Below are 19,586 nucleotides of genomic sequence, written 5' to 3' on the forward strand. Positions count from 1 at the left end.
TGCAGATTCATCTTTCTCGGCACTCTTTTGCAGAAATGTTGAAAGCTCGCAACCTGCATTGAGTGCTGTCAAGGTTTTGACATCAGTTTGAAAAAAACAAAATTGGGACAAATAATCCTTTGTCACTCTCAGACATTTAATTATCTTCATTAAAAAATAGATAAAGCTGTCGCTGAGGTGACATTTTTCTCAACAAAATTACAAAGAAAAGGGAAATGATATTTTTGGTGCCAATATGGTGGAGGGATTTGAAAACTAATAGGGCAGAAGTAACTCCCAAAATCTGATCAAACACGATTTGGGGCAAAAAATGAAGTTGTTGCCATCCTTCCAGGAGGGACATTAAAGGCTAAGCAAAAAAATGTGTGTCTACTGCACTATGTGAAGAATATTATGTATGTAGGCAACACAACTCTGGAATTTCAGCATGGGTTTTTTTTTTTGATCAAATGTAATCACGTCGTACTTGTTTGCCATCAGAATTATCTCAAGGCATGTGTCCAGAGATTTGTCATCAAGTTTCTCTGTTTGCTTTTGCACTCAAGCAAAGAAGCTTAGTGGGAATGCCAAGCACCTGCTATTGAACATAATACCGCTCAGGATGTTTGTCTCACTTTTGTTTATCTGTGTTTGTGCAATGAGGTGGAAACACATTTCAAAGGCACAACAACGGCAAAGAGAAAGGCATTTGAGAAGCACACATAGAAAGGTGCCGAGTGAGTAAGTGTCGCCTGTTTGTTGTTGTAACCGAGCAGATGAAGCTAATAAGTTAGTTTGTTTGAGTTTTGAGGTTAGCGAGAAGGAGGTGGTTGTGATTTTATGAGGGAATGGTTGTTTTGGGCTCACAGTGCAGCCGGATCTCCACCTTGTGGCTTGGACACCATCTTGCAGTGCTAAACTCCTGCCTGGCAGACACGCTACAGCGAGCAGGACACGCACACACCCTACGGCCCACACACGCATTCCCTAGCAACTAATGTAGAAACAGTAAAAAAAAAAGTGATTTTCATGTGCCCTGCGTGGTGTTTTCGACAAAAGTGCTCACCGGAATCAATAGAAAAGTTGTTTAATAAAAAACGAGTGAGCCAGCACTGGCTGGGAGAAAGGGGAGGACGTCCTGTGTGGGGAGTGAAAAGCTCCAGGGTCACAAGGTCATGACTGAAAGCTGACATCAGTGCTCAAGTATGCTGAGCAAAAAAAAAAAAGAAACCCACACCTACGCAATAATGGCAGAAAAAATATGAGGGTCATAATAGACTTAACCCTCGTGGGGTTTTAATAAAAGTATGAGATAAGAAGATCACAAATTGAGGATGTCTGGAAAGTCCCTTGGAAAGTGTTTCCATTAGTATGTTTGCCATAGAATACGTACAAAGTCCCAATCTGGTTTGTGTTTGCCCAGCGGTGTGAATCAGACGGATGACGATAGCTGCCTTCGTCTTGCCTCACAAAAATGTAGCCCACCACTGAGTCAACAGAGGGAGGGGACAAACAAAACAAAACAAAACAAGAAAAACCAGGCCCAACTTTTCATTTTAGACGCTTATCTGCTATCAATTTCCACTTATTGCAAAGTAGCTGATTCAAGACAATCTAAAAATGAGATCAATTTAAACATGCAATGGTGACCAACAGGCAGCGGGTTGCCCCAACGACCACCAGCAGCCCGAGGGAGGGCCTGTTCTAAAAATAGATCACCAGTGATGAGCCAAAGCCATTATAAGGATGATGTAAAAGTGAGCAATTGGAAATGGACACTTGCAGAGATTTATGGAAGAAAAATGGCTGCATATTGGTTATAGTAGATATAGATATCGTTGTCAATAATATCATGTAGCTCTCGGTTTTAAAAAGGCTGATAAGAAGTGATGACGTATTGTTGGTCTTTCTCAAGTTATTATTTTCCCAACATTATTAAAGCGGATTATTCTGGATGAAATATTACCGCAAAAAATGGTAAAGGAAGAAAAAATACGTGCTGATCAGGATTAACTCTGGAGCTAATCCTTTGCCGCTCACTCAAGTGAGGTCTCGCAAGGTATGATGAGTTCACGCATGATGTGCACATTTTACTGGAAGGCACTGATTTAAATTCCAAAGTTTTAGAGGCATTTTTTTTTTAATAAAAGGTCAAATTCCATACTGCGTGACCTCAATGGAATTCAACTTTAGAAGTCTCATTCTTGCTATGTAAATTATAAATTGGTGGTGGTGTAAATGGAATGGCATTCGACCTCTGCTTCATCAAATCAAAAATAATTGGGGACACTTTGACTGCAGTTCAAGGTTGCAGGTTGGCGTCCTCGAGCAAGATTCTTATTAACCAAAAAAGGCCACCACTTCAATTTTAGAAACACGCATATTTTGCACAAATTCACACATTTTCTTCCATATTTAAATGGCATTTTTGTTAAACATCTGGTGAGGAAGTGCGCGCTCCTATGCCCCGCCCTTCCCTAGTATTTCGCGACCCCCCCCCCCCCCCCCCCCCCCCAATTCATCATTGAATCTGCCCATCCTAATTTAACGCTTCCAAAAAATACAGATGATGCGACCTTCACGTTGAACCACTACACTTCTCGATTTGGGAAGTAATTTGAAGGGTAAAATAAAAACCATAAAAACTGTGGAAGGTAAGGTCAGTAAGTTATTTGCAAACATGTCATTTCAAGTTTTGCCTTGCCTCCTAATGATATGCTTCAAGACATTTGGGAGCAACGTGAGCATGACTAAAGGAGGAGGAAAAAAAAAATGTCCAGCCCCTCAGAAGATTTCCTGTTTCATGAAGTGCTCGTACAGTGAGTCATATAGAGAACGTCCTAGCCATTTGTGTTGACTCTCTCACTGCAGCTGAGGGGAGCAACAAGCGGACCGAAGAAAGTTCGCTTAAATCTGGATATTAACTCCGCGTCAAAGCTTCGGCTAATTAATGAGAAAGAGAGGGGGGCATTGTCCGTTTCTTCATGGAGCTACTTCGCTTTTCCGCTTTCTGGTATGGAGCGATACTCTTTGGTAGTATTGTGCTCGAGCAAGCGGGTGAGTTGAACGTTTACTGTCAAAAAAAAAAAAAAGGGTTTTGCAGCTGCCAAAGTTAATTCACTGACACTTTTGTGCTGTTTGTCCCTTTTGAAAAATTCAAACGGTGACTTTTACGCAGATGTTTGAAGCGCGCTGTTTTCTCTTTGTAACTTTTTGTTTTTAACTAAAGTTGAAGACGGCTTGAAATTGTCAATGGTGGGGTTTTTTCAGTTTATTTTGGAGTGGGGTTGTCTTTTAAAGCAACGGTACACAAGCTCCACGGGGCGGACTCGTATCCAGTCGTATATGTCCATCTTTGGTGCGCTTCTTTGGTGCGCTCTGGCCACGCATTACTTACAGGTCGAGCCTGAGATGAAAAAGACACTCTTGTGCATTCATCTGTGTCATTCTCGGGAGGCCGGCCGGCCGGCAGCTCCTAATCCGCCTCCCCTCTCCCTGCAATTAGATGAAGCCACGGGTGACAATTACTACCATTCACCCTTTCTAAAGCCACCCCGATGGCTTTAAATGACATTTTTGTTTTTGCAGAGGGCTTGCACTAATCATCAAACACGATACGGCCCCAGCAGAATTGCTGTCAAAAGTTGCGTCATCATAAGAAGACAAAGCAGCTACATCCTGCTTTGTCTTTTGTGTGCATCTGTCTTAAGGAAGCTTTGCATTGCAGGAAGAGGATGCATGCTTTGCTCTGTGCTGCAGGTTGTACAAAGCTCAGGGCGCTAACCCCAAGGCCCGAGTAGTGACTGACAAAGAGGCCTTTTGTGGCAGCGCGTACACTTACTTTCCCTCCTACCAGTGTGAAGTCAGGCATGTCCAAACAGACAGTGAGCGTCAATCTTCGCAGCATTTCAAGATGGCTCAACAATTAGAGTGCACAGACTTACTGTATATATGATTTTGAGGACGTGTGTGTGTTTACATTTTTATTCTAGCGCATAAAAAACATTTCTTATTTTCCCCCTACCACGAGAAGTGTCAACATTAATCGAATAAATTCAATTAAATTGAATTTCCAAGTTATTTAGTGGTGCTGGGCAAAATAGCAACTTGTCGAAAAACAAGTTAATTTAATATTTTCTTGTTTTGGGGGTGCAGCAATAGTGCATGACAAGCTACATGCCGCAGTTACAAATAGGTTACCAATATGGCAAAGCAAAATAAACATAACAAAATACAGAATGGATCTTTTCCAGAGTCAAACTTTCACCAACATTAACGGCAGAAGTTAAGCGATCAAATTGATGGCTTCCACGAACTATTTGTCTTTTGACAAGTACATTCATAGACACATTTTGACTCGACTGACTGACTTTTACTTTCTGACTGGTATGCATGCCAAATGAGCAACATCCCTGCGAGTGTGAAGATATCTGCTTTGTTCTTGGCTGTCTGGCTTTTGTCTCCACGATAATGATCCAACCCTCAGGCACTCAGCCGCAATGGTGTCTGTCTGCTGGCTAAGTCAAGTCAGAACAAGAGCAAAGGCGCTGGATGCAACTGAGTTCTCCACGGTACTAAGATTTCCTTAAAGACATTTAAATGTCAGGAGGGATGTAGCTTTTTTTTAAAATTCCTTCTAATCTAGGGCTGTCACGATCCAATAGTTTTAGAATCGATTATTCTAGCAATTATTCCATCGATGAATTGAATAATCGGATACAATTTTATTTGCATTATTTTCAAGTGTATTCTTTTTGTCTTCCCCAATCACTGTATATTAACCAGTTATTTTGGTTTCTTTGGTATTATGTAATGATTAAAAAACTATTTAGCATTATCCCACAAGAAAGATTGTTGGTCATGGTTTTCCAAAGTGAAAGCAGATATTTGCAAATGTCTTCTTTTGACGGACCAAATTGTCTGTTTCTTCCCAGATTCATATATAATAAAGGTTCGAAGACTATGCAAGTTTTGCGACGTACAAGCAACCGTCTGCACGGGTCAAGGAAGCTGCGAGGTGGAGTGTGACATCACCTCCATCTGCACCCATGACGACGACGTGTGTGTCGCTATTTGGTAAGGCTCCTTCCTCGCAGAGCTGAGGTCATGACACCCCATCACAAATACAACATACTGTCATAAAACGATCTGGTTCATGTTGGAGTCATTCATTTGACCTTTGAACTGTCAACAAGAACAATGAAGATGACTATTGCGGACTAAATTTGCCCTTGCTCATATTGACAATAGTATCTGAAAACGTGCAGATAAAACCACATTTGGTGAATGACACCATGCTTGACCCGTTTTTTTTTGTTTGATGTCTACTCACAAGGAGGAAGAAGGACGACAATGTCACATTTGACACCGTCTGCCACAACCCGGCTGAGAAGTTGTACGGCCTGGTCCTGGACGACTACAACAACAGCAAGTGTGAGATGAAGGAAAGGAAAGGCATGGGTTCAACCTTCTTCATGTGCTCCTGTTCGGAGGACGAGTGCAACGAACGGATCATTTTTAACACTTGTAAGTTGCAGCACTTGTCATTTTAATTCATACCACAATTAATTAGGTTTGTGTGTGTTTGGAAGAACTTTTTTTTTTTTTTCAAGCGTAGCCATCGAAAACACTCCACAACCCCCACAGGAAGTTGGAATTTGCTTTCGCCGATCTTTCACAACTCAGTCTGCTTACGTCATAGTCAGAGTTGACCCAGTATTCTAATATCAGTAGCTGTCAGTCCAGACATGCTCTGCGTTTTCCTCCAACTAAATAATTACAAACTGTTGTTTTTAGTCAATTTCAAGAAGTAGCATAGAGATCTAATATTTGTAATGTCGGTCAAATATTTAGTCAGACTGTATGGCATTTTCACTTCTTTGAATGGCTCGTGATGAATACTAATGTCAGCAGCGAAATTCATTTTTTGCCACCAAGTGTGATGAAATATGGCAAATCTGCATTCGTAGTCAGGTACAGTGACAGGTTTGTTATAAGGAATAGCTTCGCTATGAAAATCCAAACAAACCGTCTGGGGGCCGTGTTGAGGATTTCAGACATGTGGTTTCCTGTTTAGAAGAAAAAAAAAACGAGCTAAGCAGGGAGCTTGCCTCGGCAAGCAACGAGATGCCCTCCCCAGTACTTCCTCCTCCCTTATTTACACAGCTTCTTTCTGTGCCTCATAACAAGATTTGCTTCTAAACTAAGATTCACTGGTTTGGGTTTGAACAAAATTGGAAAGAACATTTCCGTGTGTTATGTCTGGCGATAGATAACATTTTTAAAGTCGTCCATTTAGTAAGTGCACCATAAAAACGGGGCAATTATAAAAGTTCCCTTTTTGTCCAAGCCGTAGCTAAGCTCCCAGACAGAAGACTTTCCAAATTCGAAGCCTCAGACATAAACTAGGAAGAGATACAATATGCGGTTGGCTGGGTCATGGTTTGGAGCACTTTGCCTCTGCGGCGCAAGCCCTAACTTTAGCTCCCTGAGACATCAGACATTCCTCAGGGAAGGGGCACGTTCCTCCTCTCTTGCTGACAACAACAATGCAAATTCAGGAGAGGATTTTTTCCAATCTATGCAGACGGTTGGAGCATACTGCTTGTAAAGATGTTTTTAGAGAAAAAGAAGAAAAATAATTACAGCAGCAAAATCCACTTGTTTTTATTGAGCTCAGTAGGTGTACAAAAATATGACCTAATATTTCTACTAATATGTATAAAAATGGGTAGATTTTGCTCCTTAATCCATATTCCACAAACACTATATGAATCAGAATAGAGTGTTTGGACTAGTGGGGCCGCTAAGAACATATTTTTGACTTGAATGCAAATGTTATTTGGGCTTTAACTTAATAGTGAAGCCACAAGGCAATACGAGGTACAACTACTTGTTTCCATTTAAGTTCAAATGACTACCGTAATTTCCGGACTATAAGCCGCACCGGACTATAAGCCGCACCAGCTAAAATTCAGGGATATTTTAGTTTTTTTCTTACATAAGCCGCACCGGACTATAAGCCGCACGTGCACATGAGTTTTTTACAAAGAAAGACAGTACACAGAAAGCCGTAAAAATCCATAAATATACCGCGCCGCCATTTAAGCCTCAGGGTTCAAAGTAACCTTCTGAATAAAATGCATTAAAAGTTCACATTCATTACAACTTGTTTTTGGTGAGCACAATGTCAGAAGAATTGAATTTAAATGCTGATTGATTAGGTTTTAATACAATGCAGATGGTCCAAACAGCGCCACTGCTTTGTGTAATCTCTGAGTCACATGGCAGAGTATGAAAAAGGGTTTAGAGCCCTTTGACGCAGGTCACCTAGCGTGTATTCCTACTAAAGCTCATAATAGTCACAAGCAACACAGCCAGAATAAGCAGCGGCCATAGTAGTGTTTCAAAATAGTATTTTTGTTGTTGTTTTGTTCTTCAAGATACCGCACAACAGTGGTCCACAGCCTTTTTGCGAGTGTATAAAAGTGATCAAGTCATCACAAAAATCATGAAAAAAATCGTATATAAGCCGCACCTGACTATAAGCCGCAGGGTTCAAAATTTTGGAAAAAAGTCGCGGCTTATAGTCCGGAAATTACGGTAATTCATCTTCTTCTTGTATCTCTTTTGGTTTGTCAGACATGGATTCCCAGGTTGCTGTCATCATAGTGAGCCTGGTTCCTCTTCTGGTCATGGCCATTTTGGTCATTACTTCTTTCTACTGCTATCGCGTGTACCGCCAGCGGCGAGCAAACGCAAAACGCAAGAAACCGGACTTCAGCGACGCTCACGCCATCATGGGGGACGACGAAGGTTCCGACAGCAGCTCGACGCACGCCAACAATCTCAACCACAACACCGAGTTGTTGCCCATTGAACTGGATATCCAGGTGGGGAAAGGTCGCTTTGCCGAAGTCTACAAGGCCAAACTCAAGCAGGGATCCTCCGTCAGCGACGAGCAGGGTTTTGAGACGGTGGCGGTCAAAATTTTCTCCTACGAGGAATACGCCTCCTGGAAGAACGAGAAGGACATTTTCTCGGATGCCGATTTGAGGCACGAAAACGTGCTCCACTTCCTGACGGCCGAGGAGAGGAAGGTGCAGAGACAGTACTGGCTGATCACAGCGTACCAACCGAGAGGCAACCTCCAAGAGTACTTGACCCACCATATTATCAGCTGGCACGACTTGTGGTTACTGGGAGGATCGCTTGCCAGTGGACTGGCTCATCTTCACAGTGATCACTCGCCGGGCGGCCGCTATAAGGTGCCCATTGCGCACAGGGACATTAAGAGCTCCAACATACTGGTGAAGAGCGACCTGACCTGCTGCCTGTGTGACTTTGGCCTGGCGCTGCGTCTGGACAATTCCCTGTCTGTGGATGAGCTTGCAAACAGTGGACAGGTAACGTTTCGTCTTAAATTGAAACGGACTTAAGGGCGCTAGTCGAAACACACCGATTATGGCAGTTCGTACGTCAAATACATCAACATCATGCATTTTCACCAAATGTGATCATATTAACGTTTGTGTTTGTGTTTTCTTCCAAGGTGGGAACAGCCAGGTACATGGCACCGGAGGTCTTGGAGTCCAGGATCAACCTGGAAAACATTGAGTGCTTTAAACAGGCCGACGTGTACTCCATGGCACTTGTACTGTGGGAAATGATTTCCAGGTGCAGCGCTATTGGAGGTAAGATATCACCACACACTGATAAGACTGAGATTGCATTTGGTCTGGCGGAGTTTGCAATCACCTTTTTTATGATTGCACAAGCGTTAGCGTCTAAGGTTGACCAGGTGTAACCTTATCGCTATCAGTAACCAAGCACAAATAATGTCCACATAGTGGCCTTAATAAATATACAACTTGCTTCATTTAGTGGATGTTGTTGACATAAGAGAAGAAAACAAAAGAGAGAACAAAAGCCACACTTCATCTTGTGGAAGTCTGAAGGATTCAACTTGATGCCGCTCATGTGCCCGTTACGTGTGTTTGTCATCCAGTTGCAAAAACAAGGTCAGGATATGTGCAAATAATAGAAACGGGTGATTATCTGAGGGTAAGCCATTACAGCACAATTTCATGTCAACCTTGGGTCATTTGTTTTCACTTCCGCTTCAATGTCTCCGGGGGCTTGCGACCTCTCCATTGTGTCAACGCGGAGATTGAAAGCGAGCTTGGGCATGAACGTGTCTGCTTGAGCTCTTTTTCCTGTTTTGCCCCCCACCCACCCGTGGGTTCCTTGAAATTGCCCCAAATGCCAAAGTGTCCCACGATCCCACTTGTTTTTCCTTCTCCTTGGCACGTGAATATGTGCATGTGCGCTCTGTGGGTATACTTTGAAAATAAAATCCCCCATTTCCTGTTTTTTTGCAAAAGCCCGGCCGGGCCCAAGACTGACTGTTATAGTGTCAACTTAACTACCGTGTATGTCTAGATGTTTTTATTTGCGGATGCCATGTCTCTCTGCAGACAGAATTTATGCCCGTCGTGACTGACCAGATGCTCTGGGCTATATTAAAAATCTCTCTCGGAGTTTGACTCGAGACTCGCTCCGTATCTTTTATTTGTTACTTCCTGTCTAACTCTGCTGCATTTAGGACTCGCAGTACATTTATAGGGTAGCCACATTATTTGTGTTCCCATTTAAAGACAACATGGAATACGGCTGTCATTGTGTGCTACTAAATTTGACAGCTTCTCTATATTTCCTCGTGCATCTTTGCACGTCGTCCGTCTCTTAAGTACTTCCTGCCCCGAGGCAGGTGATGCAGCGGTTAATGACTCCCCCACTGCATGGAAACACTCTCGAGAGCTTTACTCATGCCAACCCGCTTCGTCGAGAGGGACGAGACAAAGGTTTTCCAGCGTGATGGAAAGCAGAATAAGACTTGGCGGCAGCAGCTTGCTAGTTATGTACACACGTTTTGAGGGGCCGTTAACACTTAAAAGGAGTAGAAATCTGTATTGCAACTAACAGATGTCTGCTGACTCATTCTCACAATTAACAAACATGTCCCACCATGTTTTTGTTTGACGCCGTCATCTCCCAAACAGTTCTCATAAATTAGCTCAATGGGCGTGAGTCACAATTTAAGTGTATATGATCTTTCTTGACATCTTCTGTGCTTCTCAGTGTTAAAAAAACAAAACACACACATAATTAAATCTCGCTAATAGTTACTAAAATGTATTTTGTCTAGACTGAAAAATGACAGATTTGATATTCACTTTAAAGGGGTTGTCTTTTTTTTTTTTTTAAAGCTACAAAGTTCAACATGAGTGAGTCATTTGCGTGAGCAGACATAAGTATGAACCTGTGTACAAGCGTCTTTGGGTTTTTATGAATTATTAATTATTATTATTGTTACATTCCCTCCCCCCCTTCACCTGTGTTGTGTGTCTGTGGGCGACAGATGTCGGATCAGTTCTCTGAGTCTCGGTGGCAGGCGGCCACATGGCCGTCCTGTCCCAGTTCGCGCGTCTTTGGTGTGATCTGAGATCTGCCAGGCGTGAAGGACACTGTCGTCTCCTGACAGCACCAGTCGACAGTTTTTTTCTTTTTTTTTTTTTTTTTTAATTTTGCAAAGATTTACACTCTGACTTTCAGTCTAAAAATGATTGTAGCACTCAAGCAATACGGTAAAACCTTTGCAAGTGTAAAAAGAAGTTTATCTCTGTTAATGAACTTAAAAGACGATATTTTGAATTTTTTTTGTAATGTTACATGGTGATGTTGGCCAAAAGTATAGAATTGGAAGTCAACCAACATTCTTCTTCCCAGAAGTGCATCCACCCAGAGTTAACGCCTTATTGCTCACTGTTGAAGTCTTGCATGACATCGCTTGTGTGTCATTTCTAGGCATAGTCATCCCAAACTAATGACCCCCAAGGGGCAATCAAATGTCACAGCTTTACTGACACTACTTGAAAAAAGGACCCCAGGAATTTACAGATTCAAATCTCCCATTTGTACAAATATAATTCTGTTGACTGCAATGCAATTCTTTTTTTTGTGGTTGTTTTTTTGACTCCCATAAGCTGAAACAATATAATGTGCCACTATTAACTTATTTATCCTGTTGACCCTGAAGGAATGTTTCTTGTGAGACATTTTTGTATTTATTGTTCCTCCCGACAGTGAAATGAAATATCCGCCTTTGTACAGAGGAAGCGTTTGAGCATGATGAACACGAGAGACTCAAATGCTGGAGTGGAAGCCTTTTTTTATTTCCTACAAAATGTCTGCTATATAATTTAGCTGGTACGGATTTAGAGCTTGGAGAGAAAAAAAAGCATCTGCTGGCGTTCCTCTGACGGGTGGGGCACGGAGGGAGGGAGGGAGGGAGGGAGGGAGGGAGGGAGGGAGGGAGGGAGGGAGGGAGGGAGGGAGGGGATAATGGCGGAGTACGAGTTGAGCGTGAGGGAGACAGCAGACAGCCAAATGCCTGGAGTCCCAGGAGGGAGAGACTGGAGGAGAGGAGGAGAGGTTAGGGCAGCTGCTTTCCAGATGTCACATCGTCAGCGCTGTCAGGGCCACAGCGCTCTCGGTCTGTGTGTGTGTGTGTGTGTGTCTTGTTTTTGAGGTCACTTGTTTGAACTTTCAACACGATGAACCCTGAGATGAATTGTCTTAAGGTAACGGCGAGGGTGATGCCACGTTAAAAAAATAAATAAAAGTGAGCTCTATTTCCATATGAAGCGCCTTTTGCAAGCGCCTCAGCCAGCGCAGTGTAATGAAAGTCAGCGGAGGAGTGGATTAGCGGATGACTCACACAGACGTTGGGAAACAAGCAATGTTATTGTCATCCTATTATGAAGTCCGCCTTGTACCATATCACTCGCCACTTTGTCAGCGCTGAATACTTTCTCTTATATCAAAAATTAACCAGACAGTAAAATAAACGGTGCTGTAAAGATCGCCCATACATTCCATACTGATGTTTTATTGTTGTTATTTAAATTGTACTTTTATTTGTCCACACAGAGGTGAAAGAGTATGAGCCTCCTTTTGGAAATTTAAGGGAGCACCCATGCGTAGAGAGCATGAAGGACAGCGTGCTCCGAGACAGAGGAAGACCTGAGATTCCCAACAGCTGGCTCAACCACACAGTAAGGGACACACACACACATCAATTATACGGCTTGGCATATTTCAGGGGGGCAGTGCCCCTGCAGCCCCCCCCTAGCTCCACCAGTGTATTCATGCAACAGTGAGGTTAGGTTCTGAAACGATCATTTCTATATTGAGTTCACTCCAATTTGACAAAACTGGAAAATATTCTTTCGACTGTGTGTGTGACTGTTATTTAATATAGTGACATTAGTTTTTGGGTGGTGTCATTTGACTTAAAACACTAAGGATGAGTAACCACACAACTAAAAGACATGACGTGAAAATGTTGGCGTTTTCTCCTACTTCCGTCATGTCTGATGAGATGTGATATTATCGGTGACAAGAAGTATCCCTGACAAAGCCCGACTGCAATTTGAGGGCTTTTCCAGACACTTCATTCGGACATGGCTGCATGTCAGCATACCACAATTCTACTACTGTAAGTTTAGCCGCCTTCCAGTTGGTGTGGGGCTGTGGGCGGATAGGAATTGCATTCAGAGCCGCCAGACAAGAGTAGAGCGAGGGAGGGAGGGAGGGAGGGAGGGGAAAGTTGCGATGCGAGGGAGCAACAGATGGCGCAAGCCGGGACATTTCACTGAAGGATTGTGTGCTCTGGCCGGATATTGAACTGTTAGCAGCCATATTACTTACTCCACGGTGCTTTCCCTGTCCGTTCGGATTGTTTACATTCCTCGCGTGGCTAATATGACACAAGCTACTGATGCAATCATCTGTGGCTGATACTGACACTGCATCCAAGTGCCTTCCCAAAAATCCCCTCACAAGCACCTACCTGAATTTTCTTGGCCCCGCTTGATGCCACTAAACTAATCCGTGCCACCATTACTTATTTAACGTAATCGAAAATCAATGCAAGTGTCTTGATGCTTGAGTGTCGCCATATTGGCCTCTGTGGTCCACAATTGTCTAGAGACGGGGGAAAGTGAGTGGAAACTCAAATAAGGATGTTTGACATAGGTTGTCTCCTGGCACTATGATTTGCTCCTTATTGTAAAATAGTTCTTATTTGATTTCACAAATGTTTTCTTGGTCACATTTGTTGACTTATTTTTACACTTGAAAGAATGTTACAATGCTTAAAAAAGGCATTGCAGTGTTTGCCGTTATTTCCTGTGGGATATTTTTTTTTATTTTATTTTTTTTATCAGAGTATGAAGTCCTGCAAAAATGGTGTGCCTCTGTACACATACAAGGAAATTCGGTGCAAGACACCCACGTCCATTTGGACTGACTCCACGTGTGCTCAATCCACAGGGCATCCAGCTGGTTTGTTCCGCCATCGACGACTGCTGGGACCACGACCCGGAAGCCCGCCTGACAGCCCAGTGTATGGTGGAACGCTTCGAAGACTTAGAGTATTTGGACAAGCTGTCCGACTGCTCCGACTCGGAAGAGAAGATCCCCGAAGAAATCATCGTGGTGGATGAGAAGTAGAACTCAAAGCACCCCCCCTCCCCCCCTCTCTCTCGGGTGACACAAAAGCAAACTGGAAAAGACAGATGGACCTTTTGGACTCTTCTCATCTCATATACAGGTTTCAAAAACAATCAAACAAACAAACAGGGATATCACAAATATCAAGCTTTTAACCAAATACCTTTGCACTTTATCTATGCACACTAAATGAGCAGTGCCTTTAATGTCAGGAGAAATACATTTCAGGCATACAAATGAAAAGGAATGTGGATTTAGATTGCTAACGACACTAATGTCCCATGTGTATGTTTCATGGTGCAACTAACTTATATAGACATAGCAGTGACGCATGTTTAAAGAACCCACGGCAATCATTTGTGTTAAAAGCCACTTTGAAACCAAAAAACAAAACAAATCAGCCTCAAAGATTAAAAACTGTGTCTGCAAGTGTGCGCGTGTGTGGGTGTGTGTTTGTGCGTGTGTGTGTGCGCATGTGTGTGTCATCTACAAGAAATGAGGAAGTCTGCTTAATCATTGGCAGACATTAAAAGGGAATAAGGTATGTACAGTCTGTAAAAATCAAACCTATAAGTTTCAGCCTGCTGCGTGTAAAAAGATGCATTGTTTTTTTGTTTTGTTTCTTCTTGTTTGACAGAAACAGGGAGTTTACTTCCCACCATTAGAAAAAATATATATATTCCAAAGTCATTTGTTTTGTACAGTATAAAAGTATTAAAATATAATTACCATAGGAGATATTAAGTGATGTTATTGAGGTTTTCATGGGTTTGTCAGCTGGTTTGAGCAAGCCAGTGAAAGATGGACTGTAGTCTACGTATATATTACGCAAGCAATGACAAAAGTATGTTGCTTTGCTTTTTTAATTTTATATCAGTACAGACTTCAACTTCACCTTTATGCATAATCTTGGAAAATTTGCGTCCTTTGTTATTTCACTTGTTTGATTTTTTTCCCCATCTTTGGTCAAATTTCCCAGGAATTTTCCTTGTTTACACTTTGAATGACAAACTTAGTGTACAGCAGCTTTGTTGCTCTTTTTCTTCTCTTGTCGTCCTGCCTCCGTTAGACATTAGCAGGATCTAAGCCAAAGAATCTCGCATTTCATCTCTGTATCGTTATGATATTCTGGATTAAACCTTTTAATCTGTCCCCGGGCTGTTTGGTCCTTTCTGCTCAACCTGTTGGATGAAAAGAGTGCCCAAATCCTTGATTATGATCTGAATCAAATGAGAAGCTCCTAATTATTGCACATTGAGCCCCCAGTGTTAGATTTCTAATCACATGATGCAATGTTTGTTCTATCTTCAAATGTGGAGTCGCGGCGAGGTAGGCAATGGGCAGAAACCATGGCAACAAAAGAAATGCTTATTTTCCATTACGTGGCAAGCTGTCAAGGTCAAATTCCTCCCTGTTAGACATTTCAAGGCTTTCTAAAATGATACTTCCTTTTACTATTCAACACCGTTGCATGTTTGTGTGTTCAAGTACTGTCGCTTTTTCCATGGACCTTTAGACGCAGATATGACATGCTTAGTTGCCTGGAGAGTAAATCATCCATAGCAGATTTTCTATTGGCTTGCTGCTTGTTTACACGGTCTGTATTTATAACCAGTGCCGAGCCACAATAGATAAATTGGACCGTCGTGCACGGATGAATTATTTACCGCTGGCCTTCCGTTATAAATGGATTGCCACCGTTGTGTCACAGCCAGGTAGCAGTTGTCATGATTGTTAATGATGCAGTAATAGAATGCAAATTATGCACAGCTTTTATTTATTTATTCATCCATCAATTTTCTATTCCCCCTTATTGTAGCAGCATGGGTGAGCTAGAGCCTCCCTACAGTGCATTAATAAACTCATATTTGTATTTGTTAGCATGAACCAAAATACTTTGCGCAAAACACAAATGGCTAGATTGTTAAATAGGAGATATTTTCTAATTAGGAAACATTCCTGTTGGTCAGACAATAGCACTGTCCTCCATCTGAACTGGAAGAAATGAAATATCTTTCTACCAGAAGGGGGCGATGTTGGACTATTGGACACACCCGATGCAGATAAATTTGGATTGGAGCGTTGGAGTCAGTGTGCTTGTTGGAATGTGTGCACTCATTGTACAACCATAAGGTACTTGGGGTGTTGTTTGTCATTGTGCCATACGCCAGTCAGCAAAAAAAAAAAAAAGTGCATTCAAGCATCTTTCTTGGCTTATTAAAGCGTGAAACTTGAGCCAACAGCGGGTGAAGTATTGGCCAAAGCCAGCACATCCTTGATCACAACATGCTCACACTGGCACAGAGAAGATGTGATACAAGCAGGGGGGAAAAAAATGCTAGATTACTATTACGTGCACATCTTTGTGTATTTATCTCTGAGTATATCTATATATATGCGTATATGTACATATTGTTCATATCTGTTTGTATTAAATGTTATGACAGTATGAAAGTGAACCTAATGTTCTCGTAGCTTCTATAGTGAGCATATGCTCCTATAACCCGGAGGCAGGCATATACCTAATAATAATCAGAGGGAAATGCTCTCCTGGCACTCATTGTTCATTCCTGTTACAGGTTGCCATGGTGATACAGCATACATCAATTAAAGGTGCCGGAATGCATTGTGCGGCGTAAGCAATAAAAACAAAAAATAGTCCATGCTTCAATGAAGACTTTCCTCCTCAGGTGCAGTAAAAGTCATAACCTGTTTTCATATGTGGCCCAGTCGGTTCTATATATTTTTGTAAGGGTGGGGTGCATTTCTTCCCCCCACAGTTCTGAGTTTGTGGATTCTGCCCTCGTAGCAGTTGATTGTCACAGCTGAATGTACTTTCTCTGCATCATCCCATATTCAGCACGAGGGCCAGTGTAACTTTATTTAGGTGCTGTGAAAGGTGCTCTGTCACATGAGCGATTGAGGGCAACCGGGAAGACGATCAATGAGACCCGAGCAGTGACTAAGTGGTCACTCTACCTCCAACGCTTGATGTTTTTTGGGGGGTCTGAAGAGAGTTGACACGCACATCGATTTTCCGATGAAAGTGATAGAATGAAGGAACCTTCTTTTACTTATGTTGGGCTGGTGGTTAATAAATGTTCTTGTCTGTAAGGGAGAATTGATTGATCTATTTAGCGCTCTGTCTGTCTGTCTCTCTGTATGTCTGACAATCGATCTATTCATGTGCTTCCATCCATCCATCCATCCATCCATCCATCCATCCATCCATCCATCCATCCATCCATCCATCCATCCATCCATCCATCCATCCATCCATCCACCCATCCACCCATCCATCCACCCATCCACCCATCCACCCATCCATCCACCCATCCACCCATCCACCCATCCACCCATCCACCCATCCACCCATCCACCCATCCACCCATCCATCCATCCATCCATCCATCCATCCATCCATCCATCCATCCATCCATCCATCCCTCCCTCCCTCCCTCCCTCCCTCCCTCCCTCCCTCCCTCCCTCCCTCCCTCCATCCACCCACCCACCCACCAGTCTTTTGGTCCATCCCTCCTTTCATTCTTCATCCGTCAGCCATTTCATTTCTTTCCATCGACCGACCCAACCATCCGTTGTCCATCCATCTCGAGTGCCCGGCCACTTCTTCGTCGTACACGGCCTGATTGTTTTTGTGATCACTGCAGAATAAAGTGCGCAGTCCCAGTGCCGCCGTTGAACATTCATCTGTTGTCGTGGGTATTGATAAAAGCTCAAATAAGCCTCTCAAGAAAGGAACAAGAGGTGTGTTTTGTCAAGCTCGCCAGTGGCATTTAGATGCAAGTTTTGTCACATCTGTTGTTTTATTTTGATGTCACCTTCATTCAAAAGTTCATGGGGAGGATTCTTGAATGTTGATCAGGCAACCAACAGGTGCTGTGAAGATGTTGAATAGAATTTGAGTGTGTGACATTTTGCTCGCAGGCAGTTCAATATCTCCACTTCACTTCTCTTTGCTTATCTCTCTACCTCTTGTCAATACAAAGTCAAGACATCCCTTCAGGCTGTCTGTGAGGCTCCATCTCGCTAAATCTTTGGAACCTTCGTATGCACAGTGGCAATATTCAAAAGGCCAATATTCACACTGACATAGATACTATAATTGGATCCCCCCCCCCCCCCCCCTTTTCTTGTGATTAATGTATTTGGAAGCAAAGTAAGAAATCAAAAGGCAGATTCGATATGGGAAAACTGTCAACGTGTCAGTTCTCGTAGTCTCAAAGAAGCACTAATTCATCATGTGCTTTGCAAAGATGAATAAAAACATAAATCAAAGCTTGATGGATTAATACATAATGGCCATCGACTGGGCTATTTTACCTTCCATGCGCTGACGTGAAAATAAAACGGGGTTGCCCTGCAGATCACTCATGTACTTAGCAAGATAAGCAGCAGCCTGAGCATATAAAGTGAAAGAAAGAAACCAATTTGAGATTAGCTTGTCTTGACATAATAAAGTGCAACAAGCCCATTTCTTTCCTGGGCCGCACTGTGCCATGTTCACATCAGGGTTAAACAACTTGCCTGAGCCCCATTGACTGTCGGAGAAATGAGGCGTGCGCCGAGTGAAATGGGCTGTCACTGATGAGAGCGCACAGGTAAGCATTCACCTCACCAAGTCGTGCCTCATTATTCCCTCTTTGCATGTGTTTAACCCACCAGCGCCATTAAAACCCAACTACAAATTATTTTGTGGCAGCACTGACCGTTAAAATGTCATGTACAGTCAATGGAACCAAGTGGCAAAACAATCAATTATCTCCATCTTGCCCCTCAAGTACACTTTTTCATGCTTCGCTGTCCTGTGAGATGACATTTTGTGTTCAAACCTTTTACGTTTGCAAAATTTAGAGTAAATTCTGTCTACAAATATAGGCTGAAGAATAGCTCTACAGAGCAAGGTCCAATGAGTATTTCTTGCCAAGTACAATGCTTTTCCCCTTTCCCTCGGATGGCCTTTGGCAGACTAGAGCAGTATAAACACCTTAGAATGGCAAGAAGAAAATTGGCCGGTGTGTGATGTTATTGGGGTGCAAGCACAAAGGCGAAAAGCAATGCAAATAATCAAGTCTTTCGTGTCGAGACAGCTGGGTAATACCCATCCCATTAATTTCATCTGCGTTTGGCATTTTGAAAAAAGGCGCTTGAAGCAACTCGTCATATTATAATCTACACATGCAAACATGTCTTTTTTCATCACATTTACATTTACATTGATGTGTATCCGCAATATGTCATCTGTCTACCCTTTGTTTCTGTGCTATCCTTGTGAACCCCAAACTTGTATCCACTTCTGCCAATGATGATCCTCAATTCTCATAATAATCCTCATTCTCCTTTCATCTACCATCCATGTAAAAAGCGTGTGATCATCGTTTTATCTCCCCTAACCCTCTCCAGACCATAGCCCCAATCCACAATTCCGTTAAGCCGACTCTGACTTCACTGCAATTTTCTCAACATGAATATTTCATTTTAATGTTAAATCATTTCGTTTGGGGGGAAGTGGGCTGGCTGTAAATATTTTTGCTGCAAAGGAAAGATGGGTGATCGTATTGAAAGATTAATGGCGTTTTTGCCGCATCTCAATGTTGTATTTTGAAACCAACCAGCGTGTTAATTGTATATCACGACACGTTGCATGCGCATTAAGCAAGGCGTAAGCATAAACGCACAAAGCGGCTGCGTTGGGCTCTTTGACCACGAGAGGGCGCCCAAACGTCGCGAGAGTAATTGTTTTCATATTAAACATTAAAAAAAGAACGAACGTCACAATCTTACGTACAATCTTGCGTACAAGTATAGTAGAACGCTTGTCTGGAGTCAAATGTTGGCTCTTTCATTTTCAGACAACACAATATAGTATGTTTTCCCTTCCCAATTTCAGCATTTATTTTCAATGTTTAAGAAAAAAGTGCCATCGTTCATCATGGCCTTTGAACCCTTTGTTATGTATACTGTAATCCAATGAATGCTGTGTTTTATGAAGCGATTGACATGATCTGGTGACA

At 42.5% G+C, this 19,586-nt stretch overlaps 1 protein-coding gene across 1 annotated transcript; it reads left to right on the forward strand.

Annotated features, from left to right (window-relative positions):
* Window positions 1-2,765: 2,765 nt before the first annotated feature.
* On the forward strand, window positions 2,766-14,706 carry tgfbr2b (transforming growth factor beta receptor 2b). The gene is made up of 7 exons (XM_049751334.2): window positions 2,766-3,036; window positions 4,914-5,055; window positions 5,315-5,505; window positions 7,621-8,384; window positions 8,531-8,672; window positions 11,971-12,095; window positions 13,375-14,706. Exons 1-7 carry the CDS (start codon window positions 2,964-2,966, stop codon window positions 13,552-13,554), a joined length of 1,617 nt encoding a protein of 538 aa, XP_049607291.1. The 5' UTR covers window positions 2,766-2,963; the 3' UTR covers window positions 13,555-14,706.
* Window positions 14,707-19,586: the final 4,880 nt, after the last annotated feature.

The sequence above is a fragment of the Syngnathus scovelli genome, chromosome 19 (genome assembly GCF_024217435.2).
Source record: "Syngnathus scovelli strain Florida chromosome 19, RoL_Ssco_1.2, whole genome shotgun sequence".
Taxonomy (NCBI): domain Eukaryota; kingdom Metazoa; phylum Chordata; class Actinopteri; order Syngnathiformes; family Syngnathidae; genus Syngnathus; species Syngnathus scovelli.

What these genes read in the sequence shown, in the direction of transcription:
- tgfbr2b (XM_049751334.2), top strand. Translation starts at nt 2,964, where the DNA reads ATGGAGCTACTTCGCTTTTCCGCTTTCTGGTATGGAGCGATACTCTTT. An exon ending in CAGGTGCAGCGCTATTGGAG is followed by an intron (nt 8,673 to 11,970) that starts GTAAGATATCAC and finishes TTGTCCACACAG; the next exon opens with AGGTGAAAGAGTATGAGCCT. An exon ending in ACAGCTGGCTCAACCACACA is followed by an intron (nt 12,096 to 13,374) that starts GTAAGGGACACA and finishes CTCAATCCACAG; the next exon opens with GGCATCCAGCTGGTTTGTTC.